This window comes from Mirounga angustirostris, unplaced genomic scaffold (genome assembly GCF_029215605.1).
Source record: "Mirounga angustirostris isolate CCGP_5_RB_7025 unplaced genomic scaffold, mMirAng1.0.hap1 SCAF_10, whole genome shotgun sequence".
Classification (NCBI taxonomy): domain Eukaryota; kingdom Metazoa; phylum Chordata; class Mammalia; order Carnivora; family Phocidae; genus Mirounga; species Mirounga angustirostris.
Genome location: NW_026991718.1, coordinates 20,645,663 through 20,662,725, shown reverse-complemented (window position 1 = coordinate 20,662,725; position 17,063 = coordinate 20,645,663). Strand labels below are relative to the sequence as shown.

General features: G+C 41.4%; 2 protein-coding genes across 7 annotated transcripts in view; one reads left to right on the top strand and one right to left on the bottom strand.

Annotated features, from left to right (window-relative positions):
* HADHB (hydroxyacyl-CoA dehydrogenase trifunctional multienzyme complex subunit beta) overlaps positions 1-11,782 on the bottom strand; it is a 37,728-nt gene extending 25,946 nt beyond the window's left edge. The window contains exons 1-4 of one of the 6 annotated variants that reach the window (XM_045884230.3): positions 11,644-11,725; positions 8,983-9,002; positions 4,103-4,177; positions 3,952-3,996 (exon numbers count right to left, since the gene is read on the bottom strand). In XM_045884230.3, coding sequence (XP_045740186.1) covers positions 3,952-3,996; positions 4,103-4,169 — 112 coding nt within the window. In that variant the 5' untranslated portion in view covers positions 4,170-4,177; positions 8,983-9,002; positions 11,644-11,725. Of the gene's footprint in view, positions 1-3,951; positions 3,997-4,102; positions 4,178-8,775; positions 8,800-8,982; positions 9,003-11,460; positions 11,605-11,638 lie in introns of those variants that run through there. The other 5 variants (XM_064571956.1, XM_045884229.3, XM_045884231.2 and 2 more) reach the window with 5 other exon arrangements.
* A 93-nt stretch (positions 11,783-11,875) lies between these two features.
* The window catches only part of HADHA (hydroxyacyl-CoA dehydrogenase trifunctional multienzyme complex subunit alpha), a 51,168-nt gene continuing 45,980 nt past the window's right edge, over positions 11,876-17,063 (top strand). The window contains exon 1 of the mRNA XM_045884227.3: positions 11,876-12,098. Coding sequence (XP_045740183.1) covers positions 12,032-12,098 — 67 coding nt within the window. The 5' untranslated portion in view covers positions 11,876-12,031. The remainder of the gene's footprint in view (positions 12,099-17,063) is intronic.

The following is a 17,063-nucleotide window of genomic DNA, read 5'->3' as shown; positions in this document are numbered from 1 at the left end:
TTTCAAACTTTTTTTCTTTTAATGGATGTACACGCATATACTTACGTATACTTTTCTGACCTTACCACGCTTACTAATATCATAAAGAATTATTTATGATAAATATCCCCAATCGACTTGAAGAAAGTAATAGTCAAAGGTAGGAGTCATGATAAAATGGGGTACAAAGATTTCCCTGGCAGCTGTAATGGAGATGTTCTGGTGAAGGACATAAAGGCACAGGGGGATAAGCAAGGAGGCTGTGGCAAACCCAAGCATGTGGTGCTAAAAGCCAGGATAAAGGTAGCATCTATGTGTGAATGGAAAGGAACGGACCAATACAAGGGATTTTATAAAGGAAGACGAGGTATCCTGGTGACCAATCAGATATGGAAAGAAAGAAAAACAGGATTATAAAGGAAGCTTTAGAGCTTAAGAAAACCTAACCATTCTACACAGAGTAAGAACTAGTTTGGGAAGAAAGAGGACTTCACTTACAAACATCTAACTTTGAAGTGACAGAGAGATACCCAGGTAGATATGTCCATTCGACAGGTAAAGCTCTGAAGAGAAGTGAGGTACAGACAGGAGAGCCAGGAGATATTTGCAGTTTAGAATGAAGAAGAAAAACAGAGACAGATTTTATAGTGCCTGCTCACCCATTACCCCCACTAAAGGCAGCTGCCCTGCTCAGAGTCCCTGCCAAAGGGGCAGCCACAGGCACCGTGTCCCTAAGCCCACAGCAAAGCTAATTAGATTCCAGGTACGTACTGGACCACAAAAGTCAATCCATAGAATGGCCAACCAGTAACTCATGTCATCTACCTGTAAGCGATACGCTATGCCAGTGAGATTCTCTCTCTTAGGAATCTACACAAAGAAGCATAAAGAAAAACGCTAATTAGTTGAAGCTGAAAGGATGCCATGAGGAAAAACCAGGGTACTGGTAAACTGAGGTTACTTGTAAGCCAGTTATGGGGCAGCAAAAAGCTTGAGTGTGCAAAGAAGCCAGCAGGAAGGGTGGAGGATATAAAGAGAGAAGTCGCAAAGCCAGGAAAGCGACAGACTATCAGCCCACGAGAAAGACAGAGTAGCCAGCCCCTAGGGCTGCTTGGTTCCTAACGCCTCCCCAGCTGCAGTACACTCTGGCCCTCTTATCCTTCACGTGAGCGGGTTCACTGCTCACAATTCAAGACACTTGGCTTTAATTCAGGGGGCAGAGAGAAGATGTAGGACAGGAGGTAAACCTGAGAGGAGAGAACAGTGCATGACAGCAAAAGTAGGAGGGTATCAAGGAGCACAAGATGGTCAAATGCTTCAATCCTCACAGAATGAGGACTGCAAAGAGGCCACTGAATTAAAAGATTCTGCAGATTACTCGTGACTGACCTTGGAGGGAATAAAGCAGTAAGGGGAAGTCAGATGACATGCCATCATGTCATTCCACTGACCTCATTTCCCTTTTATACACTTACAGATAAAATTCAAATTCCTGACTCTTCTAATGAATTCCCTGCTTACTAGGCTCCACCTTAACCATCCCAAAGAATTTCCCCCTTCTCAACATGTAATAAGATGAGCAAGCTCCCAGCCCCTCACACTGGTCATCTGCTCATTTCAACGTCGCTGCCTTTTTCACGTACCCTCTCATCTGAGTGGCCTCTTCTGTCCATCTAATTCTTACTCATCCTGCAAGGCCTAGTTCACATTCCACCTCCTAGTAACGCCTTCTCTGATAACTACGGTTACCTGTAGTTCCTGCCTCTGAACTTCTGTGGCAACCTCTGGGGCAAAAACAGGCTAAACAATTTAGCATATTATAAAGTAATTAAACTAATGCTACAAGCCACATTTAAAAATAATATTCGTTATTCATTATGTACTGAACAGTCACCCAAAGGACTCTCATTCTGTTTCTTGTGCACACTGGCTCCTACCCACATCAGAATTTTCTCAAAGGCTCCTTTTTATGTATTCCACAGCATATGGGCACACAATAACAATATATTATAAGAATCTGACTTGGGAGTTAAAATATCTGGGTTCTAGTCCCTGCCCTGCCAAAACTTTATTATTTGCTGGACTAGATGACCTCCTCCCAACTCCAAAACCTAGGATTCTATGGCTGATATACATTCTGTATTTTACACATACAATTAGGGCAAAAGCAGATAAAATATGTGTCATGTATTATCCCTGTGTGTGTGTGTGTGTAGACATAGATACGTAATAAATAGAGATATAACCACTGAATCAGTCAAAATTTTCATCAGACACTTAAGTCCATCTAAAGACTGAAACATCAATAAATTCTGTATCCCTCTATTCTAAATCCTTTATCCTAAGAGTTCTGTCAAGCACGGACATTCACATGAGCATCAAGAGAAATATGTTATAAAATTACTGCAACCTAAAACCTGTTCAGCATAAGCCTGCTCCCTCCCCACCAATCAGTTGGTCACATTCCTTTGTCTTATCATGTGCTTTCTTGTACACGATCTTCAGCAGGACCAACACAAATCACTGTTAGACACCAGGAATATAAAAAGGCTCCAGTCTCACAAGGACTTGCAATATAGTTGAGGAGACAGAAACAGAAAAACAGTTAAAGAACGGTATAAAGGAAAATGCTCTAAGTGGCCAGATAAATGCTTTCCCTCTGTTGGTATTCAGTTTGACCTCCCAGTTGTCAAGAATCGGGTCCATTTGTGTGACTGCAAAGCAAAAGCATGCAGGCAAACATTTGATTTAGGGAAAAGGTAAATGAGACAAAAAGGAATTATTCTTCATGAAGCTAAGACAAATCCATTTTCTAGCTAGAATTTAGAGGCCAGAAGAAATATAATTGTTACATGACAACATGAAACTAAGCTAGGTGGGATTAGGCAATAGACCTCTGACAATATACTATATGTAAAATATAAAAATATTATCTTACACTCATATTGGGCTTAGTTTTCAAAGTACTTTGAGATATCTTCATAACTTGAGGCTAACAAGCCTAGAATTATTATTCTTTTTTAGACAAAGAAATTAAAGCACAGGGAAGTAAAGTAACCAATTCAAGGCCACAGTGCCCAGAAAGAGACAGAACTGGGAACAGAGTAGAGGTCTTCTGAATTCTGGTAAAGTGCTTTTCTATCAAACTATTGTCCAAGTAGAAATACCATAATAAAACCAAAATCATAAATCATACGTCACTTGAGGACCCGAGCAAAGAGAATAATGGTATGAACATGTTAAGAGTGTTTTAAGCTCTGGCCAGTGAAGATACATATCTACACTGGGTTTACCAAGGGTCGGTATAACCATATAAAATCAACGCATTTCCCTACTTTTTCATTTCATATTGACTAAATAACATTCTTTTATTTTTTCTAAAGATTTTATTCATTTATTTGAGAGCGAGAGAGAGAGCAAGCGAGCATGAGCGGGGGTACGGCGCAGGGAGAGGGAGAAGCAGACTCCTCGCTGAGCAGAGAGCCCGACATGGGGCTCAATCCCAGGACCCCAGGATCATGACCTGAGCTGAAGGCAGACGCTTAACTGACTGAGCCACCCAGGCGTTCCCAACAACATTCTTTTATTTACTAGTTCCCCAGTCACCCACGTTTCAGGAATGGGTCCTCTTGTATATGTTCATCAACAGAGAAGCCTATCAGTAATTGCAAATTAAAAATCTGACTTTGCCTCAAGAATGTCTGTATGGTCATCATCTCCTGGCCTGACAGCTGAGTAAACTGACCAGCAGGGTTCATGGACCCGCCATGATTCCAGCAGCAGCCTCCTGTCAACCCTACACCATGCAACATCATGACTGGTTAGCCCTATATTGTTTTAATTTGAATAGTGATGTTCCTGTTGCTCATAAAAAAGGAAGACTTTGCAAATTAGTCTTGGTTTTTATTCAGAATTCACAGATCTAGAATCTAACATTTAAGCCAGAAATGTTTATTTTATAAATTACTGTACCTGGGGCAGCTCGTAGCTGGGAGGAACAGCTCAGAGGTCTTACAGCTAGAAGATAAAATAAGTTGTTTACAAAAAGCAGTACAATTCAATGCCTGTGTAAGATGCTTATAAATCTAAATCTCATCTTAAAAAAAGAAGAAATTAAACTTACAAAATCGGAGGGCCCATTTTGATGTATTGGGGAGATTTTTAAATGTGTAAGTCAAGATGGAAGTCATTCTGAAATCTGAAAAGAGAACAAAAATATATCCTGGGTTATGTGAACAATTTGTGGCTTAATAGTCTATGATCTCTGATAATCTTATCCATGGTAACTATAAAGTACTATAAAATTTAATGTATTACCAACTATCCTTCCTCTAATAATATTCTCATAGCTACACTGACATGTCTTTCATAGCGTGCAAATGACAATTTTAAGCATTATCATTACACTCTTTGTAAGAGATGAGAAAACTGAAGCCTACAGGGATTGAGTGACTTGCCCAAAGAGCCACAGCTAATAAGAGGCAGAACTGGGATCTGAAGCCAGGCAGTCTAGCTCCAGAGTTTATGTCCTTCTCCAGGGCCAAAGGAGTAGAGAGGTTGCTGGACATGACCATGAAGCCAACAATGTTAATTTGCTGACTTTGAAAGCTGTATTGTGATTAGTGCACTATTCAGGGGTGGTGTAGTGTCCTGTTAGCAACTTACTTCCAAATGCTCTAAGAAAAAAGTTTGTGCATTGCACTTGCTACTTTTTTTTTTAAGATTTTATTTATTTAAGAGAGAGAGTGTGTGAGCTGGAGGGAGAGCGAGTGGGAGAGAGAATCTGAAACAGACTCTGCACTGAACATAGAGCCTGATGGGGGGCTCAATCTCACAATCCCAAGATCATGACCTGAGCTGAAACCAAGAGTTGGCTGCTTAACTGATTGAGCCACCCAGGCTCCCCTCACTTGCTACTTTTTAATAAGTTTGCTACAGTTTCAAAATAATTTAAAACATATTAAAACCCTACATATTAAAAAATATTTAAAAAATATTAGCTGCTCCCCTAAATTCTTAAAAAATGAATTCCTACAAATCAGTAAGAAAAAAAACGGGCAAAGGACATGAACACACCATTCATAGAAATGGAAATAACATATGGCTCTTAGATATATGAAAAGAAGTTCAAACTCATTCCTAAAAGAAATGCAAATAGAAACCACCAGAGAGATACAATATTTGACCTGTGACACTGGCAAAGACTGGAAGGTTTGACTTACTCTGTGTGCTAAGAGTATGCACAAAGATACTGCTGCTGAGAGGCCAACCTGGGGCAATCCCTACGGAGGGCAATTTGCCAATTAACTGTCAAACCTGTAACTGCATTGATCCAGCAATTCCACTTCTACTTCCAGGACGTTACTAATGCACATGGGACATGCATGTCACCACTGTTTATAATAGTAAAATACCAGAAGAACAAAAAATAGGGAATTGATTAAGTAAACCACACTACAACCACCCAAAGAAGTATTATGCAGCTATGAAAGACAAGGAAATGGTTATATACCAACATGGAACCACTGTTAACCTGTATGAAGTGATAAAAGCTCGGTGTAAAATAGTATACAGCTACCACTGTTCATGTCAAAAAGAGGAAAAATAATATATATATTTCCTTGTATCTATATAAAATATCCCTGAGGTAGAAATAAGACATTAAAAAGGAAGGAAACTGAGTAACTAGAGGACAGGGTGTAAGGAAGACTGGTCATTGTTCATCTTTTATGATTTCTCAATTTTGAAATATGTTTTAACTTAAAAAAAAAAAAAAGGTAAGAATAAGCTCGTGAAATTTGCCTATGAAGGCGGTGGTAGCCAGCCTCCAAGATGGCTCCCAAAAATCTCCACCTTTATTTATTTATACCCTTGTATAGTCACCCCCAACAATGTACCACAGTTGGTCTGTGCAAACAAAAGAATAGGGGCCCCTGGGTGGCTCAGTTGGTTAAGCGTCTGCCTTCGGCTCAGGTCATGGTCTCAGGGTCCTGGGATCGAGCCCCACGTTGGGCTCCCTGCTCAGCGGGGAGTCTGCTTTTCCCTCTCACTCTCCCTCTGTGCGCTCTCTTCTCACTCAAATAAATAAATAAAATCTTTAAAAAAAAAAAAAAAAGAATATATCAGAAGTGACAGTATGTCACTTCTGAGATTAAGGTATAAGGAATACTGCAGCTTTGCTCTTGTTCTTTCTCTCCAATCACGCACTCATTCTGGGGGAAGCCAGCTGGCACATCTTGAACAGCCCTATGAAGTGACTCACGTGGTGAGGAACTGCCACCTCCTGCTAACAGTCACCTGAGCTTGGAAGTGGATCCTCAAGCACGGGCAAGGTCTCAGATGACGACTGCCCTGGCCAACATTCTGACTGCAACCTTATGAGAAATAAAGTCAGAACAACCCAGCTAAGTCACCCCCAGAAGCTGTATGAGATAAATTTTTATTGTTTTGATCTGCTAAATTTTGGGGTAATCTGTTACACAAATATAATAGATAATATAAAAGCCTTAAAAATATAAAAATATAGGGGCGCCTGGGTGGCTCAGTTGGTTGGGCGTTTGCTTTCAGTTCAGGTCGTGATCTCAGGGTCATGGGATCAAGCTCCACCTCAGCTCTCTGCTCAGCAGGGAGTTCCTTCTCCCTCTCACTCTCTCCCAAATAAATGAATGGAATCTTAAAAAAAAAAAAAATAGATAATATAAAAGCCTTAACTTCTCTTGGGTCTTTATAGACTAAAAAGAGGATGCCCTATGACTTCAAAAAAAAAAAAAAATCACATTTTTCCAAATATGTGGTTTGAAAAGAGAAGAAGGAATCCAAACTCTAGGCTCACCGGCCTAGGGATATTCAAAAGACTCTAGCCAGGGAGACACAAACAGGCCCATGAGATAAGCACCCCTGTTTGCAGAAGCTACACATGCCACACCAGTCTTAGATACAAATTCCCTTAAGTAAGGGAGCTTGGGTGGCATAGTCTGTTAAGCGTCTGACTCTTGGTTTCGGCTCCAGTCATGATCTCAGGGTCCTGAGACAGAGCCCAATGGGCTCCACGCTCAGGGTGGAGTCTGCTTAGGACTCTCTCTCTGCCCCTTCCACTGTCCCTCTCTCTAAAATAAATAAATCTTGGGCGCCTGGGTGGCTCAGTTGGTTAAGCGACTGCCTTCGGCTCAGGTCATGATCCCGGAGTCCCTGGATCGAGTCCCGCATCGGGCTCCCTGCTCGGCAGGGAGTCTGCTTCTCTCTCTGACCCTCCCCCCTCTCATGTGCTTGCTCTCTCTCATTCTGTCTCAAATAAATAAATAAAATCTTTAAAAAATCAATCAATCAATCAATCAATCTTAAAAAAAAATTCTCTACCTCTGTCTCAAAAAAAAGATAACATTTCAAATAAGCGGGGAAAAAGATGAATTTTTCACTGAATTTGTTGGGGAAATGGCTAATCATCCGGAAAAAACTTTAGGTCCATAACTCATACAGGTACAAATCAATTCCAGATGTGATTAATCTAATTTCATATATATATAGATTCAGAGAAAATATTTGTAATGCATAAAACAGACAAAGGATTAATATCCATAACCCATAAAGAACTATTACAAATTATAGACAAAAGAGAATCTATAATGGAATCTGTGGTTTTCACCCAAATATCCATTTGACTCCATTACGCAATTGCCATATGTAGTTTACAGGGGGTTGAATCCAGCCCAACTCCAGGGTTTAAACCAATCAGAATAATTTCATTCTCTTTGCCTAGATCATTGGTTCAGGTAACCAAGGCCTAAAACAATGGTGCATGGTACTGACTTGATTTAGGGATAATAATTTAGTCAGTCTTACATTCCAGTCAGTATTCTGCCTGGAATTCTGGAACATCAATCTTTCCTTCTGAGGCCTGGCACAGCTACCACAGTTTGCAAACATGAAAAAAGCTAGTCTAAGTACAGAGCTGATTGATCCCAAAAGAGGACAGAGCCGAGAATTTCTGGAAAAGGAAACTGAGCCCTAACTGAATCATATCCAAAACCCATCCTCCCTTTGTGCTTTCCAGTTGTTAGACAATAAACCCCTTGAATAAGACAATTTGAGTTGAATTTTGTTATTTGCAGCTGAAAGGTTCCTGACTGATACATGACTAAAGGAAAAAAAGCAAAAGAGCAATTCACAGAAATAAAAATGTCAAACAAAATATTAAATGTTCAACCTAACAATAAAAACATTTTTTCGGGGCGCCTGGGTGGCTCAGTCGGTTAAGCGGCTGTCTTCGGCTCAGGTCATGATCCCAGGATCCTGGGATCGAGCCCCGCATCGGGTTCCCTGCTCAGCGGGAAGCCTGCTTCTCCCTCTCCCTCTGCCACTCCCTCTGCTTGTGCTCTTCTGTCTATCTCTCTGTCAAATAAATAAAATCTTTAAAACAGAAAAAAAAATTTTTTTTTCAATTAAAACAAGGGATCATTGTGGGGTTGTAAAATTGGCAAAAAATTAACATTGTTAACACATAATTCTAGTAAGAATGGATTTAGGCACTTTCATATACAGTTGATAAAAGCATAAACTGCTAAGGTTTTGGAAGGCAATTTTTAATTATCTAACAAAATTTAAATTGTGAATTTCTGAGCCCAATAATTCCTATAATTGTTCTTTAACCTATAGAAATACTCAAGATGTATGTGTAGCATACATAGATCTCTGGCCTATAGAAATATTCAAGATGTTCATTGTAGCACACTGGACACTGGAACTAATCTAAATGCCCATCAGTAGGAAATAGTTAAAAAAATTATAGTACAAACATACCATGGGGGCGCCTGGGTGGCTCAGTTGGTTAAGCGACTGCCTTCGGCTCAGGTCATGATCCTGGAGTCCCTGGATCGAGTCCCGCATCGGGCTCCCTGCTCAACAGGGAGTCTGCTTCTCCCTCTGACCCTCCCCCCCTCTCATGTGCTCTCTCTCATTCTCTCTCTCTCAAATAAATTTAAAAAATCTTTAAAAAAAAAAACATACCATGGAACACTGTGCAGCAGCTTGGAAAGAAAAATAAAAAACATGATATACATGTATATACTAACATAGAAAGATGTCCACAATATATATTAAATGAAAAAACAAACTGCAGAACAATATGTACAGTAAGACACCATTTTTATGACAGAAGAAAAACAAAGTCCGTAAAGCTAAGAGTCTATATACGGAAGGAATAAAGAGGAGCTTTCATTTTATATTCTTCTATCTTCTCAAAAAAATTTTGTAGATTTTATTTATTTGACAGAGAGAGACAGAGAGAGAGAGGGAACACAAGCAAGCCTCCCACTGAGCAAGGAGCCCAACGCGGGGCTCAATCCCAGGACCTCAGGATTATAACCTGAGCCGAAGGCAGATGCTTAACTGCTGAGCCACCCAGGCGCCCCGAACATTTTACTTTTCATGTACAGTATAATTCTAGTTTCATTTAAAATCTACATATATTAATATTTAAATATATAAAAATATACAAGTGCATAAAAAATGTCCAGAAAAATACATAGCAAAATGTTTTGGTTTATGTTTTTTTTAAGCAAAATGTTAATAGTAGTTATCTCTGGGTGGTGGAACTACAGGTGTATTTATTTTCTCTGTAGTTTCTGAAAAATAATATTATTAGTTCAATAATTGATTAAAAATACGTTTCAAAAGACTAAGCAAACTACCCTATGGAAGAGTTGACCCTTATATTCATTTGCTCTAAGCTTTAGGAAATAGACCTTTTTGACTCAAGGATTTGAGAAGCATGGAAACTGGAGCAGAGTAAGCTGGACTTGGCTGTGGAACTATGAAAAGATGCATAAAGTTGCAGGCACCTGGGAGTAAGGGAAAGGAAGAAGGTGCTAGGCAAGTAATGAAAGCAAAATGGGGCGGGGGGGGGGCACCTGGGTGGCTCAGTTAAGCGTCTGCCTTAGGCTCAGGTCATGATCCCAGGAGCTCCCCATGGAGACTGCTTTCTCCCTCTCCCTCTGCCCCCACGTTCACGTTCTCTCTCTCATAAAATCTTAAAAAAAAAAAAAAAAAAAAAAAAAGCAAAATGGAGTGGCTTAACAGCTCACTGTTAACACTATCATTAAGACACAATATAATGAAAGGGCACAGAGTCTAAAACCAGACTGTCTAAATCCAAATCCTGACTCCACCCTAGTTTTCTGACCTTAAGCAAGTTACTTAATCTTTTTGTCTTAGAGTAAGATGTAGATAATTCATCTGTAAAATGTAGATAATCCCAGTACCTACCTCATATATGGGGTTGCTGTGAGGAGTAACTAAATTAATACACACAAAGCACTTAGAACAGTGCCTGATACATAGCAAGGGTCCTACATGTTTGCTCTATCAATATTACTGGGTAGTGGTATAAATGTACCCAGTTCCCCTCTGTAAGCCACAGTAAGAAGCGTAACATTTCTGCCCTGATGGAGCTTATGATTTCACTGAGAGTACAAGGAACAAAAAAGTGAGCCAAAGAGGATGGCCTTTAGCTAACAAGAGTTTTTTTCACTTTTAGGGGCGCCTGGGTGGCTCAGTCGTTAAGCGGCTGCCTTCGGCTCAGGTCCTGATCCCAGAGTCCTGGGATGGAGCCTCGCATGGGGCTCCCTGCTCTGCGGGGAGCCTGCTTCTCTCTCTCCCACTCCCCCTGCTTGTGTTTCTTCTCTCACTGTGTCTCTCTCTGTCAAATAAATAAATAAAATATTTTTTTAAAAAAAAGAGTTTTTACACTTTTAAAGAGTTGTAGAAAACAAAACAAAAAATCATACGAGATCAATATGGGTTTTTACTATGTGGCCCTTAACAAAAAAATTTACTACCCCTTATCTAAATAGTAAGCACTAAACAGAATTACATGCATAAGAGAGCATGAGGGCAGAAGACAAGCTTTTAACTGTAAAAATCTTATGAGTTGGGAGGGCCTCTGGAGATCAAGAATCCTTTTTGCAAATTAACGTTATTTCGTTTGGAATCAATCGCATTATTCAAGGACTTGAACTCATCTTTCCAACACAAAACCGCTATTATGCAATGCAGAGCTCGTGACGAGAAGTTAATAGACGTAGGCTCTAGTCCTATTTCCACCACCTGTGGCCCACAGATAAGCCCACTCACGCTGATTCATGGGCTTCACCTATAAAGTGAAAGTGATGAATGACCAGAGGATCGGCAGATCCCTTCCAGGTTAGAAAATGCTCAGGAACATTAGGTCTCCAAGTAGCTCCACTCCTCCCACACGCCAGGCCCGAACGGGTCACGTGACCGGGCCCCAGCCCAGTAGCAGGGATGGAGTAATCCCAACTTCCCATACAAGCAGAACGGGTGAAAAAACACACAGGGCAATACAGCCTAGCGCTTTATGCCGACACACACACAAGCAAACAGTTCGTTAACTTGAGGTGGTAAATTAAAAGACACGGTGACACCGCTGCTCAGAGCTACACACATAAGGCTTGTCCAAGTTACTACTTTAAGTGCATTGGTCCTGGAGACGCTGTCCGATGGGGCCTCTTCCCGCTCCCTTGAACTCCACTCCCCGGGGGGAAGAGCGGTGGCCGCGGGCACTGGCGCAGGAGATCGGAAAGGAACTGCGGCTGTCGCTGCCGGGAAAGGCCAGGCGGAAAGCCAAGCGCATACTCCATCTCACCTTACCTCTGTTCTCTCGAACTCCCGCGGCGGACACGAAAGGTTTGGACTCAAGTGCCGGGACTAGACGTGACCAAGGGGCGGGTCCTACCCCAAAGGACCCCCTTCCCTCCCGCCCTCGAACTCCGCAGGCTGCCCACCGGCCGCCTGTCTGGAAAACCAGGCACTTCGCCTCCTCCTCTATGGGCCTCCTTGCGTCCAATGGAGAAAGCGACCTGTTGGCCCCGTTATCTGGAAGCGAACGGCAGGGCAAGGAGGCAGCGGCAACTCGGCACCGGGGATTTTAGTCAGGCAGTACGTCGGGCGCCTAGCTGGCGCAAGGCTGAGGTCGAAAAGTCCTCCGCTCGGCAGCCCCTACCGGAGCGCTTTGCATTTTCGTCCTCTTCTGCTCAAGATGGTGGCCTCCCGGGCGATAGGCAGTCTCAGTCGCGCCACTGCCTCCAGGATGCTCCGCTGCCCAGGTGAGGCCTGGCTGGGAGCGCCCCGCAGCCCCAGGCAGAACTTTTGCGGAGCCTGAGGTAGCCCCGAAGCCGCGTCTCCCTTTCCCTGTCGCCTCCCCGCCCCGCTGGAGAACTCAGCCCTTAATGGGGGAGAGGGTGCGCCCCTTGACCCAGTCTCCTGTGTCCTTGCGCAGACTGACACTTCCTCTCTCACTGCTCCTGAGTCCTGCAGCGATTTCAGGCTCCTTAACGCTTAACCTTTCTGAGGCTTGTTCACCGGGTCTGGCACCTTCCGCAAGTCTCCCCGTCGCACTTATGACGTCACGCCCCTCTTATTTTCTTCTGTGATGGCTTCGGACCTGTCCCTGCTAGATCAGGAGTTCAGAAGGACTGGGACACTCCAGTCTGTCACATCTTTGTGGCTCCACAGCACCTTACTCGTAACGAGAGCTGTCTTAAAAGCTTCTTGGGTGGAATTAGCCAGCCTTGCGAATTACTGCTACTCCCAGCTCCTTTCCCTCAGAACCATTTTTGTACCTATTACCATATTTCAGTACGGAGCTCGACTTTTGCAGTTCCAGTGATCCCAGTGTGAATGTATCGTATGTTAAATTTCAAGGGGAGGTTCTGCAACTTGCTAGAAGAAATATATTTTTTATTTTTTTTTAAAGATTTTATTTATTTATTTGAGACAGAATGAGAGACGGCATGAGAGGGAGAAGGGTCAGAGGGAGAAGCAGACTCCCTGCCGAGCAGGGAGCCCGATGCGGGACTCGATCCCGGGACTCCAGGATCATGACCTGAGCCGAAGGCAGTCGCTTAACCAACTGAGCCACCCAGGCGCCCCGAAATATTTTTTTTTTAAATACACAAATACCGCTTGTCTGTGGACACACTGGGGGCAGGGTGATAGAAAAAAAGATAAGCAAATACCTGTAGCTTAAGGGATAAAATGTTAAATAATTTTAAAAAGTAATTTTGTTTCTGACGGTACCCGGTTAAGTTTGCATTAGCTGTTAAGTGGGTGATTATGGAAAATCAAGCATTTTCCTCCCGTCTCAAATCTGTTAAGGTGAAATGTCACGTTTTATTGCATGTTACACTTAATACCGGCTGCTAATTAGAATTTTAATTTGTAATATGTCTTTCTCCTGAAAGAGAGAGCTGGTAGCTGGAGTCTGCTCTAAGGGATTAATTTTGGATTCAGACTTTTTCTGAATCTTGACCAATGTCTTTGGTTTCCACGTGGGTGTGTGTATACCAATCATAATAGTACAAAAAATTGAAATGTAAAGACTGGGGAAGGGTTAAGAAAAAAGTCACCCATTCGCTTACTAGTCACATATAGTAACTGTTAGCAGTTGGTCAGTTTACCTTATGGTTTTGTTTTCTGTTTTCCACATTTATGGTTTAAGGCTTTATGAAAATCAAATGTATATATTTGAACTTTCCTATGCGTTGGTTTTAAGGTACTTCTTATGGATTAGCAGCTGGTTTAACACTGAGCTGGTAGTCAGGTCATGTGGTTTGTGGTCACTAGCTGTGTAACTTTGGACAAATACCTTAGTCTAACTGATCTTTATTTTCCTCATCTGTAAAATGAATGAGACTTTGGATTTTCTTAGATACAAGAAATAGCATGAAAGAGCAATTCAAAGCATTAAATTTGAAGTCTGACTTTGGGGCTTGAATCTGGCTCCACCTTTTACTCTCTAGTGACCTTGGACAATTAATTTCTTCTGTTTTCTCATTTATGAAATAGCTTTGTGAACTTCAAAGGAGTTATCCTAAGTTTAAAGCAATTTGTCATAGACTAAATGCTCAGTACATGCTGCTATTAACTCTTTCCTGCCCTGAAGAACTGATTCTATATATCTGAGAATTTTTAAAATAATTTTTACATTTTATACGTGTAATAACAAGCTTAGCTTTTCTATATTTTTTGTATAGAAATATATATATACACATGTAAATGTATATATATTGCACTGTTTTCACCAATAAGAAAATATGGCTTATAGTTATTGTCCCTTTGAATAACAGTTTATGAATTTTGAAAACATGTTTAGAAGGGGAATTCAAAATTACCTGCACACCTGGATTGCCATTTAGATTCAACATGTTGGTCTTTTACCCTGAAAGTCTGGGTGAAGGCCAGTGTTTAATGAGATTATGACATTTACTAGTGGATGGGTAAATTTTCTTGAAACTTATTTGTTATCTTCGAAGTTCAAACCCATTCCTCCCCCACAAATGCTATAATTCTGAATATGACTTTCAAATGACAGTCACAACTTGGCCAAGATATCTCGTTTAATTACCACTCCTAAATCTAAATTTCTAATGTGTGAGTGGTAAAATAATTTCACAGGAAATGAATTAGAGGCAAATACTGTAGTAAGTGATGTATACTTAAGTTTGACTCACTTCCTTAATCCTATCTCTTCCCCCAAAGTTGGATATTGAGAAAAATTGTTGATTGTTACAACCAAAGTAACATTTTCATGTTTGAAATTTGTGTCAGCATAATCCAGCTCTCTCCACTGTTATAGTTATGGGTTTTGTAAGTATCTTCTTGAGTTAAATTATCAAGATGATTAAGAAGTAGGCCAAAGGTTTCTCTCTTTTGCCGGCACAGTTGATCTAGGCTAAAGTTCACCTAGCTGCTCTGAACTAAACTGTCCACATTACATAATGGGTAAGGCTAGATTTCTAAAGCAAATCTACCTTGTAGCTACCAACTTGATTTAGTTGACTGTGGTTTGAATTCATTTCAAGATATGTTTGGACACTTACTGATTTTCTCTTTTTTTGTCTCTGTTGGTTTAGAGGAAGGTTTGTGTATGTGAATATGGGTGTGTTTGTGCAGCAAAGGTAGATTAGTGGTAGGAATTTAAAATGGTTTGAACCCTAACCTAACAAACACCAACCTGCTGTCTCAAATAGTTGGTCTTTAAAAGTGCAACCTATGCCCGAGCCCTCTCACCTGCTCTGTTTTCTTTTTCGCTTAGCACTTATCTCCTAACATATTTTTTTACATATTTATGTTTGTTTTTTTGGCTGTCTTTCCACCCCATCCCTCCCACCCTACATTTCCAGTCAGTCCATCCCCACTCTCATCCACTTTACTCTGTTCTAGCTAGAATTGCTTATTCCCTGCTTCCACTCCCACTGGAATTTCCACTTTACAGGCAAACTCCTTTTTATGCCAGGCCTGTTTTCAGCTCTTCAGGTATCTCTACTGAGTAGGAACTGATTCTTCCTACGATATATGTATCATCCCCTGCTGCTGTAAAATAAGCTACACAGAGACAGGGATTTTTGTCTTTTTGTTCACTCCAAGTGCCTAGAACAGTGCATGGCACATGGTAGGCGATTTGTTGTTGTTGAATGAAGGACTGTGAGATGATATTGGAAGAGCTTATGCTTTAGTTGGGGGAAACACCTGCTATAGATGCAGTGATTAGAGAACAGAATAGTAAATAATAAAAATCAAAAGGGATTTTGAAGTGAAGGGAAAGATCATTGTAGATGGAATCTCATGATAAAGCCTTGTAGAAAAGGTTGGAGCCATGATACGATAAAGAAGAGTGATAAATACAGATGATTCAAATTTTAAATGGTGGTAAAGCAGAGAAGGGAAGTATATCATTAGAGAGGTAGAGGCATGGGGATTGAGGAGATGGCTGACTTCTATCTTAATTTACTTGTGTGTAGCATTATGACTTTTGGATGCTTTTATAATCATTACATCAGTTTTATTTCTGTCTTTGTAAGACATGCACTAAGAGACTTGTTCATGGTTATACAGCTAGTAAATGATAAACGTGGTGGTTGAACCTAAGTCTTTCGACTCTCAGGTCCTTTGTCTTTGCACTCAAGAGGGCTGATTTGGATTGCTTAAAGAAAAAAATGCAGACAGAGAACCAGAGATCACCTCACGCTAGTGCTTGTGTCATCTACAGTTTTCTTTTAATATGTTTTTTGCCTTTCAAACCAGTGTCAAGCTGCTATTTTCTGTGACTTCTCTTCCCCTCCCTTAAGGAATTGCAGGATAGGGGCGCCTGGCTGGCTCAGTCGAAGAGAATGAGACTCTTGATCTCAGGGTTGTAAGTTCCAGCCCCACGTTGGGTGTAGAGATTACTTAAATAAATAAAACTTAAAAATAACAGGGGCGCCTGGGTGGCTCAGTTGGTTAAGCGTCCAGCACAATTTCGGCTCAGGTCCATGATCTCAGGGTCATGAGATCCAGCCCTGCATCAGGCTCCATGCTCAGTGGGGAATCTACTTGACATTATTTCTCTCCCTCTGCCCCCCTCCCCCGGCCCCATGCGCACTTTCTCTCTCTCAAATAAAGAAAAAGGGAAAGAAGGAGGAAGCAAGAGCCTTGGCTACTGCTGATGGTCCCTGTCCGAATCCACTGCACCATCAGTGGGTTCTCCAAATCAGTGGCTGCCACATGCCCACTTGTTTGCTGTCTGCTTCAGTTTCCTTTTTAAAAAATATGGACTCTTCCACTCGGGAAGATCCACACGTGCAGTCTCCCTTGGGTTCAGCTGCCTCTGCCTTTTGTAACTCCTATATCTGTATAAGCCCCAACTGACCAATATTGACCCATAGGTAGGGACATCTCTATGCCCCTATTCAGCAGGAAGAAGTCACAAGAAGATGAGACCTTCCACCCTCAACAACCTTAAAGATTTAAGGGTCAAAATTGTTCAGGGGGGAATGATGTGGGAAACAAAGGCAGAAGATAAATTATTAAATTTCCTTACTACCTACAGCCCATTGACAAGTCCTTGAAACAGGCAGAGTGACATTCCTCTAGGGACTCAACTGCCTCAGTGTTAATACTTTACTAAGGGCAAAAGACAATCCTACCTGACCTCCCCTCCCCAGGATCCTATATGTCTACTTTAACATATGAAAGTTCCTTTGGAAACTTCCTTTAGCTCTACTCCCCAAGATACATGTTAGCGATCCTCC